This window comes from Hylobates moloch, unplaced genomic scaffold, assembly GCF_009828535.3.
Source record: "Hylobates moloch isolate HMO894 unplaced genomic scaffold, HMol_V3 SCAFFOLD_20, whole genome shotgun sequence".
NCBI lineage: Eukaryota > Metazoa > Chordata > Mammalia > Primates > Hylobatidae > Hylobates > Hylobates moloch.
Genome location: NW_026652295.1, coordinates 35038762 through 35058151, shown reverse-complemented (window position 1 = coordinate 35058151; position 19390 = coordinate 35038762). Strand labels below are relative to the sequence as shown.

The following is a 19390-nucleotide window of genomic DNA, read 5'->3' as shown; positions in this document are numbered from 1 at the left end:
AAAAATATAAAAATTAGCTGGGCGTGGTGGCACGTGCCTGTAGTCCCAGCTACTCGGGAGGGTGAGGCAGGAGAATCGCTTGAACCCAGGAGGCAGAGGTTGCAGTGAGCTGAGATCTGCACTCCAGCCTGGGCGACAGAGCAAGACTCTTGTCTCAAAAAAAAAAGTCCTAATGCAGTTCTTCATCTCATTTGGATTGATTCTACAATGTTGGAGGTGAAAAGGGAAAGGGGGCGGAAGAGTAATCTTCATATTAGTGTCTGCAGAGACGGAATGTGTGCGTATGAAGGATTAAAGAGGACTATGAGAATTGTTTTGGGGAGGAAACACACACACACGAGGAAATAGGACAGAGTGTGTTGTATTCCATCTCCACCCCTCTCCACCTCTCTAGGTTTTGATCTACTTTATTTTGGCTATACCAATTTGTCTCTCTTTTTCTCAGTGTACCAACTTATACACTTCCCCTGATGGAATGTGGCTCTTGAAAAGAGAAGAGGCCAGGTGCTGTGGCTCACGCCTGCAATCCCAACACTTTGGGAGGCTGAGGCGGGCGGATCACCTGAGGTCAGGAGTTTGAGACCAGCCTGGCCAACATGGTGAAACCCTGTTTCTACTAAAAATACAAAATTAGCCAGGTGTGGTGGTGCATGCCTGTAATCCCAGCTACTCAGGAGGCTGAGGGAGGATAATTGCTTGAACCCAGAAGGCGGAGGTTGTGGTGAGCCGAGATGGCGCCATGGCACTCCAGCCTGGGCAACAAGAGTGAAACTCCGTCTCAAAAAAAAAAAAAAAAAAAAAGAGAAGAAAGACTAACAAGGATGCAGGCCGGTGTAATAGGTGATAAGGTGATAAGGATGTGGCAGCCTAGAAAGATGTTTAACTAAATCGAAAAAGACCTTAGGGATCACTCTGGTCCACCTTCTACCCCAATCCATAACTCTCTTACATGTGGAATAAATGCTGCCGATATTGTTAAAACATTAATATTTATCTAAAATACCAGATATTTACTGAGAAATGGGGGAAAGCCTCTGAAAATATGTTTTTCAACAGGGAAAAAACATGAAGAAAAAACATGATGGCATTGTTTATGAAACTAAAGAAGTTCTCAATCCATCTCCCAAAGTAACACATTGTTGCAAATCACTGTGGGTAAAACACAGTTTTCAGAAGGCATACATGATCCAACTTGTCAGCTCCCAGCCAGTTCCAGCCATGTCAAGGAACCCAGGTAAGATATTTGGATTAAACTAAGATAAATAGTTTACTTAGCATGTGTTTTTCTTGATATTAAGACCATAACATTGGATATTAAATATATATATATTTTTTATTTTTTATTTTTTTGAGACGTAGTCTCGCTCTGTCACCCAGGCTGAAGTGCAGTGGTGTGATCTCAGCTCTCTGCAACCTCTGGCTCCCGGGTTTAAGTGATTCTGCTGCCTCAGCCTCCCGAGTAGCTGGGATTGCAGGCGCCCACCACCACGCCGGGCTAATTTTTAAAATATTTTTAGTAGAGAGGGCGTTTCACCATGTTGGCCAGGCTGGTCTCGAACCCCTGACCTCAATTGATCCCCCCTCATAGGCCTCCCAAAGTGCTAGATTTACAGGCGTGAGCCACCGTGCCCGACCTACATTAAATATGTTATTTAAATATGAACTATAAGAAAATCTATTCATTCCAGTTCTTAGGTGGCAAAAATCTAAAAGTGACTTTGCTTCACGGTACTAAATCTCTTTAGTGTCTATTAGCCCTGAATCATTGCTGTGATGACCAATGAAGGTAATCCCAAATGGGCTAAAATAGATCACATTTATCTTTTAATAAAAATTAGTCTTTAAATTGGACCTGACAGTGTCAGTATTGTTAAGGTAGGGATTAGATTTCTTCTTGATTTTGCCACTAGAGGAGAGAACATGAAGGAAAGATACATTTGAAATTTTGCTTTGCAAAAATGTGTGATTCCTAAATGTCCCAGAATGCTAAAATTAAAGTTTTATGTTTTGAAGAGCATTAAAGGACAGTGTTAGGTAAATTTATGAGGTTTTAGGCTTTTAGATAAAAAATATGCTAGATACCTGAGAGGGATTATGAACATTAATTTCAACCTAATATCTAATTTTAAAAGAATTACATGCCACCTGAGAAAGGGAAATTTCAAGCATCCTGATAGCTGCTTGACACCATACCAGATTTTTCTTTTTTCGAGATAGAGTCTCACTTTGCTGCCCAGGTTGGAGTGCAGTGGTACAGTCTCGGTTCACTGCACGCCCGGCTAATTTTTGTATTTTTAGTAGAGCCGGGGGTTTCACCATGTTGGCCAGGCTGGACTCCTGACCTCAAATGATCCGCCCACCTCAGCCTCCCAAAGTACTGGCATTACAGGTGTGAGACACCACGCCCGGCCTGGTATCCATTTTTTAGAAAGCACTGAATTGACTGAAATTTTGAATCTTCATTTGTTTTTGTTTTTTTTGAGACGGAGTCTCGCACTGTCACCCAGGCTGGAGTGCAGTGGCGTGATCTCGGCTCACTGTAGCTCCGCCTCCCGGGTTCACGCCATTCTCCTGCCTCAGTCTCCCGAGTATCTGGGACTACAGGCGCCCGCCACCAGGCCCGGCTCATTTTTGTATTTTTAGTAGAGACGGGGTTTCACCGTGTTAGCCAGGATGGTCTCGATCTCCTGACCTCGTGATCTGCCCGCCTCGGCCTCCCAAAGTGCTGGGATTACAGGCGTGAGCCACCGCGCTCGGCCTGAATCTTCATTTGTTAATTCCGTTGTCAACAACAATTATTCCCCAAAGTCTGAGATTGTGTCACCTATGAACACCTTCTAGAAACTTGTATTTTCTTTTAAGAGACGTAATTCACTTAACATAAAGTTCACCCTTTTAAAATGTACGATACAGAGGGTTTTAGTATACTCACAACGTTGTGCAATCGTCGCCACTATTCTAAGATTTTGTTTTACTGTAAACCCTTTCCAGTATGTTTTCACGCTCTACCTCCTGATCCTCAGATTCCTTGTGAAGCTGATCGCTGTCTTCCGAGGTGTTCCGTGGGCCTTGCTACTTTTGCCTCAAATGCTTTCCTAATTACAGTTTCACTTCAAAAGGAGAGGCAGGTGAAGTTACTAACGCTGCTGCCCTTGATTTAGAGTTAACAGCCCACTAACTAACGTACATGACTGTTTTCATGCCTAGAACTCCCGTTTTACCATATGCAAGTTATATGTCAAATCTCATTACTGACTGGTAGTCTGGTGGGCCACCAGTGTGCTTTCAATGCCTGCCAAACAATTAGAAACCAGGGATCTTCCAATAAAGTGGTGTCTCCCATGTCCTCCCACTTCTGGCCCAGGACGCCTAGGTTGCCTTTCTGTTCAGGCAGCAGCGCGTTTCTCCCCTTCATCTTTATGATACCATTGAAGAAATGAGGGATGTGCGGAATGAGGGGGCGGTGTGAGAGGGCACGAACTTGTTATTACGGCGTCGAGAACGCCAGACAGAGTAACCAAGGACTAATAGAATAAATAACGCTAGTGTGTGTAACTCGGGCACGCGGCCTCCCCAACTCCCGCTCCCGCCAGTAGCCCGAGGCGAGCTACGCGCGCGCCGCCGCCGGCCGCGCCGCCATGTGCGCTCCCCATTGGCCACAGCTGGCCCACGTGACCTCTATCGCCCGACCTGCTCGTCCGCGCGCGCGCTTTTTCCGCCGCAGAAAGCCTAGGGCGGGAGCGGGGGTCTCACTGGTTGCGCGGGTCGCGCGCCCAGGTAAGTGCGCGGGGTGGTTCCGAGGACCTGGCGGCGCCCTCTGGCGGGGAGCCTGAGACAATGCCTAAGTACTGTCCAGAGGAAAACTCTTACTGAGGAAGCAGGAGATTGAGGAGGTCACCTCTCCCCTCAGTGGCTTCTGTCCGGGGCTGTGACGCAGACAGAGTGAAAATGGAAATCACAAGGCAGGAATGTGACTCGCTGAAGCCAAGATTTATCTCTTTGGGGGCGCTGTACGCATACGAACATAACTCTTCGGGGGAAATACATAATTTTTGCATATGGGGAATTCAAAGCCACTTGTTCTTAGAAGAGTTGAGGGTAGTGGGAAGTCCGGAGCAACCATCCTGATACACATCATTTAAGGGAAATTAGAAACTCCTGAGGAAACAAAGATGAGTAAAAGCAAAAGGAGGCCTTGCCCACCATTGCTGTGCGGGAATGGAGTGATCTGACAAGGGGCAGAAGTGTAATCATTACTGATGGGAAAGGGCTAAATAAATAAATGCGTGTGCATGTGTGTGTAAGTAGTATAAATGGGAAATATAATTGTAGAATTCAGTAGAGAGTTCAGCTTAACTTATTTTTCTGTTTAAGAGTGCTTGGATACTTTGCTTACTTTTGCTTTTTTTAATTTTTTGCCTCGAAGGCTCACCAACCCTTCCTCCTCTAGATATACATTTTCTTTTTAATTCGTTCATTCATTCCAGAAATTCTAGGACCTACTATATTCCAGGCACTGTGCTAGTTACTGAGATGACAGTGATAAATAAAAACAGCACCAGTTCCTTCAGTCATGGAGCATATGGTCTGGTAAAGGAAGCAGACAGTAGTTAATTGCACATATCAATGTTAAATATAATGTGATAAGTGCTAAGGAGAGGTCTAGATGCCATAATGGGGGATTTGACCTAGCAGGGAGATCAGAGAAGGCTTCCCTCAAGATGCAACCCCTGACATGAGACCTGAAGGGGTTAAGGGGTTGCAGACAGAGGGAGCAGCTTGTGCAAGGGAGAACTGGGAGCCTCTCCCCTTCCAATTACTGCCCATCTCACCCATTTCCACTATACATACATTAATCTTGCCCCTTAGTTCTCAGAAGACATTTGTTCTCTTAATTCCAAGTTCTTAGGGAGTGCCTGGTTGTAACCTACAATGATTGTTAAAGACAGAGTTATTCAATAGGTAAGTATACATATCTAATATACATATCATTATACATTTAATATACAATACATATTAATATACAGTCTAATATTCATTATCTCTGTTGTTTTGTATAAGAAAAATATACAATGACTGTAACAAATCGTAGGATATGATATATCCCAATAGAACTAAAAGTGCTGTAGACAAAGTAGTGAGATATCACATGATTTTGGAAGACTCAAAAAAGGCATCTTAGAGAAAGTAATTTTCAAAAATCATTGAGGTAAGATTTGGTCAGATAAAGATACAATTTAGTCAGAGCATAAGGTTCTAAAAGAAGAGTAAGGAGGTTGGACCAATCAGTTGAAATACATTCCAAGGGCTTTGAAAACCAGTCTAAAGAGTTTGTAGAAACTAAGCTAGTGCAGTGGTTTGCCTCTGTAATCCCAGCTACTCCAGAGGCTGAGATGGGAGGATTGCTTGAGCCCAGGAGTTTGAGATCAGCCTGGGCAATGTAGCAAAACACACTCTTTAAAATATTTTTAAAAGTTTGTAGAAACTAAAAAGTTCTATTTAAGTTTTAAGAACTTTCCTGAGATACTTTTTCTCCCCTAATATTTGCCTTGGAAAATTTTAAATCTAGAGAAAAGTGGCAAAATTAACTCTATGGTTATTCATAAACCCTTCCCACAGATTAATCAGTTTTGTTTTGCTTTGCTTTTTTTGAGACAGGATCTTACTCAGTCACTCAGTCTGAAGTGCAGTGGCGTGATCATAGCTCATGGCAGCCTCGAACTCCTGGGCTCAAGTGGTCTTCCTGCCTCAGCCTCCCAAGTAGCTGGGACCATAGGTATGCATCACCAGGCCCAGCTAATTTTTTTTTTTTTTTTGTAGAGATAGCATCTCACTTTGCTGCCCACGCTCATCTTAACTTCTGGGCTCAAGTAATCCTGCCTTGTCCTCCCAAAGTGTTGGGATTACAGGCGTCAGCCACACCTGGCCTTGGTTTTTTTTTTTGTTGTTGTTGTTGTTGTTTTTTAATTTTGTCCATTTGCTTTATCCTAAGAACAAGGATATTTTTCTGCATAACCACAATACAATTATGACACTTCCGAGATACTTTTTTTTTGAGACGGAGTCTCTATCTGTTGCCCAAGCTGGAGTGCAGTGGCACAATCTTGGCTTGCTGCAACCTCCGCCTCCTGGGTTCAAGTGATCCTCTTGCCTCAGCCTTCCCAGTAGCTGAGATTACAGGCACACACCACCATGCCTGGCTAATTTTTTTGTATTTTTAGTAGAGACGGGGTTTCATCATGTTGGCCAGTCTGTTCTTGAACTCCTGACCTCAGGTGATCCGCCCGCCTTGGACTCCCAAACTGCTGGGATTACAGGTGTGAGTCACAGCGCCTGGCCCTGAGATACTTTTAAATTTAAATTTTGAATAAGTATTTATGAATTAATAATAAGTGACTTACCAATTTTAATTTTATAGCACGTTGTAAGTGCTATATGTTTGCTTAAAAAATACATTTTCTTGACTAGAAAAATAAAGAATATGAAAAGGCATACAGTGAAGACTCTCTCTTTTTTTTTTTTGAGACGGAGTCTCGCTCTGTCACCCAGGCTGGAGTGCAGTGGCGCGATCTCGGCTCACTGCAAGCTCCGCCTCCCGGGTTCACACCATTCTCCTGCCTCAGCCTCCTGAGTAGCTGGGACTACAGGTGCCCGCCACCTCGCCCGGCTAATTTTTTGTATTTTTAGTAGAGATGGGGTTTCACTGTGTTAGCCAGGATGGTCTCGATCTCCTGACCTCGTGATCCACCCGCCTTGGCCTCCCAAAGTGCTGGGATTACAGGCATGAGCTGCCGCACCCGGCCAAGACTGTCTCTTTCATTCTTGTCTCCCATCTGCTCACTCCCCCAGTTACCTATCTTAGGGAACTATTGTTCTTAGATTCTCAGGTATCTTTCCAGAATTTCTTTATGCAAACATGGACAATTGTGAATATGGATTTTTGTTCCTATTTTCGGATGAAAAGTATCATATTAAGCACATGATTCTTACTTGCTTTGTCACTTAATATGATTTGGAGATCCTTCTGCATTAATGCTTAAATAACTTCCTCATTGTTTTTTACAGTGGCATAGTATTGTGTGGATATACCATAATTTATTTAAACTGTTCCCTATTGACCTACACTTGGGCTGTTTCCAATTACTTAATATTGAAACCAATGCTGCAACAGATAACCTTAAACATATTTCTGTTTGTAAAATTTGATTGATAGATAGATAGGTAACATTGCTCCCTACACAGGTTGTACCAATCTAAACTCCCACCAGCAATTGTGAGTATCTCCAGGCTTTTACAACAGTGGCTGACATATTGTAAGTGCTACATAAGTGTTTGCTTAAAAAATAGATTTTCTTGTTTAGAAAAATAAATAAATGAAAAGATGTACAGTGAAAAGCCTAGCCCTAAACCCACCTACTTAGGAGCTTACTCTTGGCTGAGGTGAATCAATGCATTGAGACCCTGGCCCTCTCTGCCCACACTATCTTCTCCCTCCCACTCTTGACTCTGTTGTAGGGTCTTGGAGATTTGGGGACCATTGCTGATCAAAGGCCAAATATTTCACCTGATTCTAAACCGGAAGCTTTAAATATATGAATGTGCATTATCGTTGCTGTTTTACAACTTTAAATGAAAGGAGAGCTGACTTCAAGACAAATGGAAAGGTAGTGCTGTTTTTAGATAAAGCTACCGAGTAGCCAGCCTTTTTCATCTAACCCTAACCTAATCAACAAATATCTGTTGAGTACTTCCTATGTATAGGGCACTGAGCTAGGTCTTAGAGTTATGAAATCGATACATGCCCTCAAGGATTTCATCATTTAGTTGTTTAGACAGGCACAAAATATAAATAATCATTATGTCAAGTTTCAACATGCAAAATACACCTTTTGCTTTTGGCACACTCACTGCTTTCCTTCCTGTCTCCTTCCTCCTCTTCCCCTTTGCCTACCTAACTGCCCTGATCACTGAGCTGCCCAAGGCTTGTTGGTTTCCTTGTAGCTCCTTCATTTCTCCCAGTGTCCATTATTGAAACTTACCCAACTTGTATTTCACTTTCCTGATGCAGATATTAGAGTTTGTATTTCTCAAGTGATAATTAGTTATGATTAGTTATTCTGTTAAACTAATAGTTACGAATCAATATGCTTTTGATTGGTACAGGCAGGCCTAGCCCATTTGGAAGTAGGTGAAGTTTGTTCACTCTTCCCATTTAATTCCTGTCTGAGCACCTTCTCTCCTGGATGAGCTCTCAACCCTCATTGATATCCTCACTTTTTTTCAGGTGATTGTCAACTAATCATTAGGGTGTTATTTCAAAATGGTTTGAAGTGAGGATCTCAGGAGTATATATATGTTTTAGGATACAATTTTATAGAAAACTGAAATGACAGGCAATAGGGTTGCAATTTTGATCAGAAGGCTGTAAGCCACCGACTTAGGGACTTACCCTTGGCTGAGGTGAATTAATGCCCTGGCCCTCCCTGCCCCACACTATCTTCCCCCTGTCACTCTTTACTCTGTCATGGGATCCTGCAGTTTTGGGGACCATTACTGTCAGAGAACTTTGAACCCAGCTGGCAGCTGTGGCTCAGTGGGAGTGTAACGGTGGAAGTGAGTGGGTACTCTCCAGTGCCCTCAGGCACTCTTCCCTTTATCTTCTCCCAGTCAGCTTGCAGCCTGGCTGCCCATGGTAAAAGATGATTTTTTTTCAATCTCTATCACTCTGTGTAGGTGGCTGCCTTTTCCACTCAGCAGAAGTGGTTCTCACTAGTTGCCCAATGTATTTAAAAGTGTGGATTTGTATAATGATGCTGTATTTTTGTTGCATTAATTTTTTTTAAATCAAAGCAACTCAGGTTCATGGAAACAAATCAACTAGTACAGAGAGCTTATGGTGAAAAGGGGCTTGGACCAGCACCTGGCACATAGAAAGCCCTCTATTTGTTGAATGAATGAATAAATGAATGAATACAAAGCAGTGTCCAGCCTGTCCTTTTTACCTCCACCCCATCCCACCATTCCATTACTAGCAGTGAAATACTTTAATTGGTCATGTTTTCCAGTTTTCTAGATCCGTGATTCTTAACCCTGGGTGCATGTTAGAATCATCTGGGGAGCTTAAAAAACAAACAACAACAACAACAACAACAACAACAACAACAAACCTATGTGTAGTCTCATTCCCAGACTAACAAAATTACTTTTTTTTTTTTGAGACGGAGTCTCGCTCTGTCACCCAGGCTAGAGTGCAGTGGCGCGATCTCAGCTCACTGCAACCTCCGTTTCCTGGGTTCACGCCATTCTCCTGCCTCAGTCTCCCTAGTAGCTGGGACCACAGGCGCCCGCCACCACGCCTGGCTAATTTTTCATATTTTTAGTAGAGACGGGGTTTCACCGTGTTAGCCAGGATGGTCTCGATCTCCTGACCTCAGATATTCCACCTGCCTCAGCCTCCCAAAATGCTGGGATTACAAGCATGAGCCACCATGCCTGACCAGCAATTCTTTTTAAAGGATCAATTTGTCCTTGGCAAGAGACTTTGAGCCTTCCTTAGATTGATTTGTAGGCCTGCTAAATTTAAGCAAATTATTTCGAAATTATTATTCAGACCAAAGATTGTTAAGAATTAAACATTTAACTATGATAAGTTTGATTATGAAAGGGCATGCCCTTTGAGTTGGTGCCATAACTATTGATTTTGTACTGGAAATATTTGCATCTTCAAAGCGATTGAATTTAAAGCACTAGCTAATGCTCTAAAATCCTCATAAAAGAAACCACTTTCCCCAACTGAAAGAAGGGTCACTTTGAGTTTGAGATGAAGCTTTGAGCTCTGGTGAGGTGGTTTGCTCTGAGAAAGGGAGACATATATTTTCCAATCTGGCAGCAGATGGCCCAGAATGTGGAGAGGCCAAGACTTCCAGTACTTTCAACCTCATTTTTTTTCCACGTTGCGTCAACATTCCAAAGATAATGTTCAAATACTTCCTTGAAATTCCTTTAACAGTCTGGGACTTAGGGGTGGTGGCTATCAGCAACGAAGACTCTATGTCCTGGAATGACTTTACCTTGAGAAAAATCACCTAAAATTATGCCTAGTTGTACAGATAAAGCGCTGCCAGGTTTAACACAGAGTAATATCTTTTTGGAAGGAAGTATAAAATAATCCCTTCAGTTTAAACTTAAGCCACATTTTAATTTGCTTCATATTTGGACCATAAGCTTCCTATATGATCTTTTATTGTTTTCTGGACTTTCTCATTTCCTTGCCTCCCCTCCTCCATGTGATTTGTAATTATTACATCCTCAAACTTCCCCAAGTTCTAAACCATACAATCGCTTTCACCAAGTCTCCCTTTCCACTGGGAACTTCCCTTTGAGAGTTGTTCTCTTGCTCCAGTCTGGTTACTCTCTAGGCACACTGCACCACTGAGATTCTGGGACTTCCCTACACATGGGTTGGAGCCACCTGTTGTTAAATCTTGTGACTTTTTCTTTCTTAATTTAGTCTTACTCTATTTACTAGCCTTATTCTATTTATTGTGTTTTACTGGAATACTTCCTCAAGAGACTTCCTAACAAATGGTGTATGGAAGAAAAATTCCTGAGTCCTTGCATGTGTGCAAATGCAACGACTCCCATATTTTTTATTTTTATTTTTATTTTTTAGAGACAAGATCTCACTGTTTCCCAGGCTTGAGTGCAGTGACGTGATCTTAGCTCACTGTAGCCTTGAACTCCTGGGCTCAACCTATACTTCTGCCTCAGCCTCTTGAGTATCAAGGACTACAGGCTCATACTATGACATCTGGCTAATTTTTAAATTTTTTTGTACAGATGGGAGTCTCACTATATTGCCCAGGCTGGTCTCAAAGTCCTGGGCTCAAGCAGTCCACTCATATCAGCCTCCCAAAGTGTTGGGATTACAGGCATGAGCCACTGTGCCTGGCCCCACCTCTCACATATTATTGACAGTTTAGCTGGGCATAGAATTCTAGATTGAAAATAATATTTTGTAAAATCTTTGAGGGCATTAAAAAATTTATCCCACTATATTCTAGTGTCCATTGTTGTTGATGGGAAGTCAGTTGCCAAATGAATTCATGTTTCTCCTCAAAGGTTTTAAAGAGTCTCCTTCTATTTATCCTTGGTGTTTTGAAATTTCAGTATGTTCAAAGGGTGAAGTTTTTATTTCCCCATTTGCTGTCCTGAGAATTTGGTAGGATTTTCTTTCTTTTTTTTTTTTTTTTTTTTTTTTGAGACAGAGTCTCACTGTGTCGCCCAGGCTAGAGTGCAGTGGAGAGATCTCTGCTCACTGCAAGCTCCACCTCCTGGGTTCACGCCATTCTCCTGCCTCAGCCTCCTGAGTAGCTGGGACTACAGGCGTCCACCACCACACCCAGCTAATTTTTGTATCTTTAGTAGAGACGGGGTTTCACCATGTTAGCCAGGATGGTCTCGATCTCCTGACCTCGTGATCCACCCGCCTTGGCCTCCCAAAGTGCTGGGATTACAGGTGTGAGCCACCATGCCCGGCCAGGATTTTAATAAGAATGTTTGTGCCCTTTATTTCTGGGAAGCTGTTTTGCTTTGTTTTGATAATTTCCTCCTCTGTTTCACCCTTCCTGGAATTCCCATTAATCAGATGCTGGTCCTTCCATATTGTTCCTCTGTATTACCTATCTTTTCTCTCATGTTTTTCAACTTCTGATTTTCTTTCTCTGAGATTTCCTTGACTTAACTTTTTTTCAGGCTATCAATTGTATTTTTAATTTTGGCAATCATATTTTTTAAATCTGAAAGATTTTGTTCTAGGATTTTTCTTTTTTCATAGCATTATCTTTTGTTTTATGAATGTAATATCGTCTTAAATCTGTCTCTAAACAGGCCAGGTGCAGTGGCTCATGCCTGTAATCCCAGCACTTTGGGAGGCCAAGGTGAGAGGATCGCTTGAACCCAGGAGTTCAAGACTCCATTTTTTTTTTTTTTGAGACGGAGTCTTGCTCCGTCGCCAGGCTGGAGTGCAGTGGCATGATCTTGGCTCACTGCAACCTCCGCCTTCCAGGTTCAAGTGATTCTCTGGCCTCAGCCTCCCGAGTAGCTGGGACTACAGGTGCGCACCATCACACCCAGCTAAATTTTGCATTTTTAGTAGAGATGGGGTTTCACCATGTTGGCCAGGGTGGTCTCGATTTCTTGACCTCGTGATCCGCCCGCCTCGGCCTCCCAAAGTGCTGGGATTACAGGCGTGAGCCACCGCTGCCAGCCTATTTTTTTTTATTTTTGTTTTTATTTTTAAGACAGAGTCTCACTCTGTCACCCAGGCTGGAGTGCAGTGGCATAATCTTGGCTCATTGCAACCTTGACCTCCCAGGTTCAAGCGATTCTCCTGCCTCAGCCTCCCGAGTAGCTGGGATTACAGGTGCATGCCACCACGCCTGGCTAATTTTTGTGTTTTTAGTAGAGACAGGGTTTCACCATGTTGGCCAGGCTGGTCTTGAACTCCTGACCTCAGGTGATCCACCTGCCTTGGCCTCCCAAAGTGCTGGGACTACAGGCATGAGCCACCGCGCCTGGCTCCATTCTTATTTTTAAAAACCTCTCTAAACACATACATTAGAATTTGCAAAACATTATTTTCTGTTCACTGAATTATGTGTTGTCTTCAGGATTACTGTTTTGTTTATCTGGTATTTGTTTTTTTGGCAAGGTCTTACTCTATTACCCAGGCTGGAGAGCAGTGGCAAGATCTTGGCTCAGTGCAGCCTCAACGTCCTGGGCTCAAATGATCCTCTCACCTCGGCCTCTGAGTAGGTGAGACTACAGACACACATCACCATGCCTGGCTAATTTTTTGTTTGTTTTTATTTTGTAGAGATGAGGTCTCACTATGTTGTCCAGGTTGCTTTTGAACTCTTGGCCTCAAGTAATCCTCCTGCCTTGGCCTCCCAAAGTGCTGGGGTTACAGGCATGAGCCACCTTGTAGGTAATTCTTTGTTATTTTAGTGAAAGATACACTGGATAGCTAGTGTGGGTTTTTTCTGCTGTTACGTGAGAACTGTTCCCCCAGATGGGTAGTAATAACTAACATTTATATAGTGTTTACCTGTGTTCTAGGCACTGTTCTGTGTAACTCATTAAGTCATCTCAACAACCCTTCTATGAGGTAGTTACTATGGTATTTCTTTTTTCTTTTCTTTTTTTTTTTTTTTAGACGGAGTTTCACTCTTTTTGCCCAGGCTGAAGTGAGAGATCTCGGCTCATTGCAACCTCCACCTCCTGGGTTCAAGCAATTCTCCTGCCTCAGCCTCCCGAATAACTGGGATTACAGGTGTGCGCCACCATGCCCAGCTAATTTTTGTAATTTTAGTAGAGACAGGGGTTTGACTATGTTGGTCAGGCTGGTCTCAAACTCCTGACCTCAGGTCATCCGCCCGCCTCGGCCTCCCAAAATGCTGGGATTACAGGCATTGAGCCATGTGCCCGGCCATGGTATTTCATTAAGTTCAATATTCCATCAATTGTAAGATGAACCATTATTTTGTTTACTACTAAAAAGGTAAATAATGCTGTTGAAATATGACATGCCATTATAAGATTATAAGATACATACTGATTATGCAGGTATTAAAGATCTTAGAATGAATGAAATAATACATTACTATTGCCATTTTACAAATGAAGAAACTGAGACATGGAGAGAATGGATAACTTGTGGCAGGTTACATAGTTAATATGTAGCAGATTTTATATTTGAATCCAAGCTTCCTGGCTTCAGAATTCTACCACTATGCCTGAGTGCCTCTCCAGGACTCTCCCGAATGGAGACTCAAATGGTGCATAGGAGGGTTTTGAGTTGTCTGGGCTTTAGGGAGATGAGTTAGTTTCTGGCTCTATGTCCCACAAATGCCAGAACAAAGAGACCTTTAATTTGAGGTGCCAACATCCATCAAGAAGCTTCTGCTTTCACCACAGGGTTTGACCTCTTCCATTAAAGAAGAGTGGTCTGGATTCCTTCCTTCCTTCCTTCCTTCCTTCCTTCCTTCCTTCCTTCCTTCCTTCCTTCCTTCCTTCCCTCCTTCCTTCCCTCCTTCCTTTTCTTTTCTTCCTTTTTTATTTCTTCCTTTCTTTTCTTCCTTTTCTTTCTTTCTCTTTCCCTCCATTCTCCCTTCTCTTTCTCCCTTCCTTCCTTCCTTCCTTCCTTCCTTCCTTCCTTCCTTCCTTCCTTCCTTCTTTCCTTTTTTTTTTCACTCTTGTTGCCCTGGCTGGCGTGCAATGGCACGATCTCGGCTCACCGCAACCTCTGCCTCCCAGATTCAAGCGATTCTTCTCTTTCTCCCTCCCTTCCTTCCTTCCTTCCTTCCTTCCTTCCTTCCTTCCTTCCTTCTTTCCTTTTTTTTTTCACTCTTGTTGCCCTGGCTGGCGTGCAATGGCGCGATCTCGGCTCACCGCAACCTCTGCCTCCCAGATTCAAGCGATTCTCCTGCCTCAGCCTCCCAAGTAGCTGAGATTACAGGCATGCACCACCATGCCAGGCTAATTTTGTATTTGTAGTAGAGACAGGGTTTTTCCATGTTGGTCAGGCTGGTCTCAAACTCCCAATGTCAGGTGATCCACCCGCCTCAGCCTCCCAAAGTGCTGGGATTACAGGCATGAGCCACTGCACCTGGCCTTTCTCTCTCTCTCTCTCGCTCCTTCCTTCCTTCTTTCCTGGTCTCAAACTCCCGACCTCAGGTGAGCCACCCGCCTTGGCCCCCCAAAGTGCTGGGATTACAGGCATGAGCCACCGAGACTCCCACCCTTCCTTTCTTTCTTCCTTCCTTCCTTCCTTCCTTCCTTCCTTCCTTCCTTTCTCTTTCTTTCCTTCTCTTTCTTTCTTTCTTTTTCTTTCTCTTTCTATCTTTCTTCTCTTTCTTCCTTTCTCTTTCTTTCTCTCTTTCCTTCTTCCTTTCTTCTTTTCTCTCTTCCTTCTTTTTTTCTTCTCTTTCTCCTTCCTTCCTTCCCTCCTTCCTTTTCTTTTTCTTTCTTCTTGCTTTCTTTTCTTCCCTTTCTTTCTTTCTGTCTCTTTCCCTCCCTTCTCCCTTCTCTTTCTTTCTCCCTTCCTCTCTTCCTCCCTTCCTTTCTTCCTCCTCCTTCCTTCCTTTCTTTTTTTTTTTTTCACTCTTGTTGCCCTGGCTGGCGTGCAATGGCACGATCTCGGCTCACCACAATCTCCGCCTCCCAGATTCAAGCGATTCTTCTGCCTCAGCCTCCCAAGTAGCTGAGATTACAGGCATGCACCACCACGCCAGGCTAATTTTGTATTTTTAGTAGAGACAGGGTTTTTCCATGTTGGTCAGGCTGGTCTCGAACTCCCAATGTCAGGTGATCCACCCACCTCAGCCTCCCAAAGTGCTGGGATTACAGGCATGAGCCACCGAGCCCCCCACCCTTCCTTCCTTCTTTCCTTCCTTCCTTCCTTCCTTCCTTCCTTCCTTCCTTCCTTCCTTCCTTCCTTCCTTCCTTCCTTCTTTCCTTCCTTCCTTCCTTCCTTCCTTCCTTCCTTCTTTCCTTCCTTCCTTCCTTCCTTCCTTCCTTCTTTCCTTCCTTCCTTCCTTCCTTCCTTCCTTCCTTCCTTCCTTCCTTCCTTCCTTCCAGAGAGGGTCTTACTCTGTCACCCAGGCTGCAGTACAGTGGCACAATTATGGCTCACTGCAGCCTCAAACTTCTAGGCTCAAGTGATCTTCCCACCTCAGCCTCCTGAGATCTGAGACTACAGGCACACACCACCACACCTGGCTAATTTTTTGTATTTTTTCTAGAGACGTGGTTTCGCCATGTTGCCCAGGCTGGCCTCGGACTCCTGGCCTCAAGTGATCTGCCCACCTCAGCTTCCCAAGGTGCTGGGATTAGAGGCCTGAGCCACCTTACCTGGCCTGAATTCTTTTTTCTTTCTTTTTATTTGCCTGAACTCTGTGCTAGGTACAGTGAGCTAGGGGCACCAAGTGGTGCAGTTGATCCCCATCAGACTTCTAGTTAAGGGTGCATCTCCCTCTCCCAGTCTCTGTGTCTTGGTGGGGTAGATGGGCTTCCAAGCATCAGGAGCCCCTGTGGTGGGTTCTCTGTGCTTTCTCTCCTGGTTTGTTTATCTGCATCTTGTCTCATCTGCTTTCTGCCTTCCAGAAACACATATAGGTCTCTCATCTGTTGTTGACCTGCCTCCCATTCTCTTCAGTGTTCTGGCCTTGTTCTTTTTCATACTTTCATTTTGGTGAGGTCTTGGGGGAGATTAGGAGAGATGGAGAAGCCAATGCTTGTGCTCAGTCTTGAACCAGAAGCCCCTAGACCCCTATTTTTAGTGAACAAAATTAGGAGTATAAATGGATGACCAATATATGAGAAAATAAAATATTAACATTATGCCTAGCAGTGGAAAGGCACTTATAAAACCTTCACAGCATGTTTGCTTAAAAGCTTTCCTAAATGCAACTCAAGGGACAGGTGATGGGAGGTCCTTACATAGGATTCTCAAAGTACAATAATATTTTTTAAAGTTCCAACACACTGAGGCTGATTATTTCCTTTACAAAGTATTTTTTTTTTTTGAAACAGGGTCTTTGTCACCCAGGCTGGGGTGCAGTGGCATGATCATGGGTCACTGCAGCCTCAACCTCCCAGGCTCAAGCAATCCTCTCACCTTAGCTTCCCAAGTAGCTGGGACTACAGGCACTATCATGCCCAGCTAATTAAAACAAATTTTTTTTTTTTTTTTGGTAGAGACAGGCTCTCCCTATGTTGCCTAGGCTGGTCCTGAACTCCTGGGCTCAAGGGATCCTCCCCCCACAGCCTCCCAAAATGCTGCAAAGCACCTGGCCTACAAAAACTTTTTTTTTTCTTTTTTGAGAAAAGATTAACCAACGCCAGGCATGGTGGCTCACTCCTGTAATCTCAGTACTTTGAGAGGCTAATGAGGGAGGATCATTTGAGCCAGCATTTCTAGACCAGCCTAGGCAACATGGTAAGACTGTCTCTACAAAAAATAAAAAATTAGCTGGGCATGGTGGTACATGCCTGTAGTCCTAGCTACTTGGGAGGCTGAGGTGGAAGGATTGCTTGAGCCTAAGAGGTTGCAGTGAGCTGTGCTTATGCCACTGCAACAGAGAGAAGCAGAGAGAGGCAATAGAGAGAGACCCTGTATTAAAAAAAAAAAAAAAAAGAAATGCTGGGCGTGGTGGCTCACACATATAATCCAAGCGCTTTGGGAGCCTGAGGCGGGCGGAACACCTGAGGTCAGGAGTTTGAAACCAGCCTGGCCAACAAAGTGAAACCCTGTTTCTACTAAAAATACAAAAATTAGCTGGGCTTCGTGGCAGGCTCCTGTAATCCCAGCTGCTCGGGAGGCTGAGGCAGGAGAATCACTTGAACCCAGGAGGTGGAGGTTGCGGTGAGCCAAGATCGTGCCAAGGCACTCCAGCCTGGGCAACAGAGCAATACTCAATATTCCGTCTCAAAAAAAAAAAAAAAAAAGAAAAAAAGATTAACTAGCTGGGCTTGGTAGCGGTGCATGTTGAAGTCCCAGCTATTTGTTCTTGGGTCAGGTGTCCACCTCTGATCCAATCCACTTTGGCCTGGGGTTGTGGTGGGAACATGTAGGAAGGAACCTGATTGCTTAGGCAACAGGATAGATTCTCCTGGAAGGGCGTGTGGGCAAATCAGATAGTGATTGGCATCTTTAAAACAAGGACCTTAAGTTGTGTTTTAGGATTCTGGATCATCATTATTATCAAACAGACACTCAAATCATTACACTAGTCATGTGTCAATGATGGGGACAGGTTCTGTGAAATCCATTGTTAGGTGATTTCATCATTGTGTGCACATCAGAGAGTGCACTTACACAAACCCGGATAGTATAGCCTACTACACACCTAGGCTAGATGGTATAGCCTATTGCTCCTAGGCTACAAACCAGTAGGGCATGTTACTGTAGTGAATATTGTAGGCAATTGTAAGACAATGGTGTTTGTGTATCTAAACATAGAAAATTTAGAGTAAAAATATGGTATAAAAAGTAAAAAGTGGTTATCTTTTATACCATAAATTGAGCCTGCAGGACTGAAAGTTTCTCTGAGCGAGTCACTGAGTGAGTGGTGAGTGAATGTGAAAGCCTAGGACATTACTGTACACTACTGTAGATTTTATAAACACTATACTTAGGCTACACTAAATTTACTTTTAAAATTTTTTCTTCAGACTATCCTGGCTAACATGGTGAAACCCCATCTCTACTAAAAAACTACAAAAAGTTAGCCAGGCGTGGTGGCACGTGCCTGTAGTCCCAGCTACTTGGGAGGCTGAGGCAGGAGAATCGCTTGAACCCGGGAGGCAAAGGTTGCAGTGAGCTGAGATTACGCCATTGTACTCCAGCCTGGGCAACAAGAGCAAAACTCCATCTCAAAATTAAAAAAAAAAAAGTTTTTCTTCAATAATAAATTAACCTTAGCTTACTGTAATTTTTATTTTAAAACTTTTACATTTTGAACTCTTTTGTAATAACACAGCTTAAACACAAACACATTCTACAGCTGTATGAAATTATTTTCTTTATATCTTTATAAGATTTTTTTTATTAAAATTTTTTTATGTTTTATTTTGTTAACTTTTTGTTAAAAACTGAGACACAAACACATATATTAGCCTAGGCCTACACAGGGTCAGGATCATCAATATCACCCTTTTCTAACTCCATATCTTGTCCCATGGGAAGGTCTTTGGGGGCAATATATGCATGGAGCTGTCATCTCCTATAATAACAATGCCTTCTCCTGGAATACCTCCTGAAGGACCTGCCTGAGGCTGTTTTTTTTTGTTTTTCTGTTAATTTTTTTTTTTGGAGACGGAGTCTCGCTCTGTCGCCCCGGCTGGAGTCCAGTGGCATAATCTTGGCTCACTGCAACCTCTGCCTCCCAGTTTCAAGCAATTCTCTGCCTCAGCCTCCTTAGTAGCTGGGATTACAAGTGCACGCCACCATGCTCGGCTAATTTTTGTATTTTTAATAGAGACAGGGTTTCACCATGTTGGTAAGGCTGGTCTCAAACTCCTGGCCTTGTGATCCACCCATCGGCCTCCCAAAGTGCTGGGATTACAGGTGTGAGCCACTGCGCCCAGCGCCCCCTCCCCTTTTTTTTTTTTTTTTAGTAAGTAGAAGGAGTATACTCTAAAATAACAGTCCGGGCACGGTGGTGCACACCTGTAATCTCAGCACTTAGGAAGGTCAAGGCAGGTGGATTGTTTCAGCTCAGGAGTTTGAGACCAGTGTGGGCAACATGGCAAGACCCCATCTCTACAAAAAATACAAAATTTAGCTGGGCATAGTGGCATGCACCTGTGGTCCCAGCTACTCAGGAGG

General features: G+C 43.5%; 1 protein-coding gene across 1 annotated transcript in view; it reads left to right on the top strand.

Moving 5' to 3' along the window:
- PXT1 (peroxisomal testis enriched protein 1) overlaps window positions 1–19390 on the top strand; it is a 41856-nt gene that overhangs the window by 9399 nt on the left and 13067 nt on the right. Inside the window, exon 3 of the mRNA XM_032141548.2 lies at window positions 1057–1234. Coding sequence (XP_031997439.1) covers window positions 1066–1234 — 169 coding nt within the window. The 5' untranslated portion in view covers window positions 1057–1065. The remainder of the gene's footprint in view (window positions 1–1056; window positions 1235–19390) is intronic.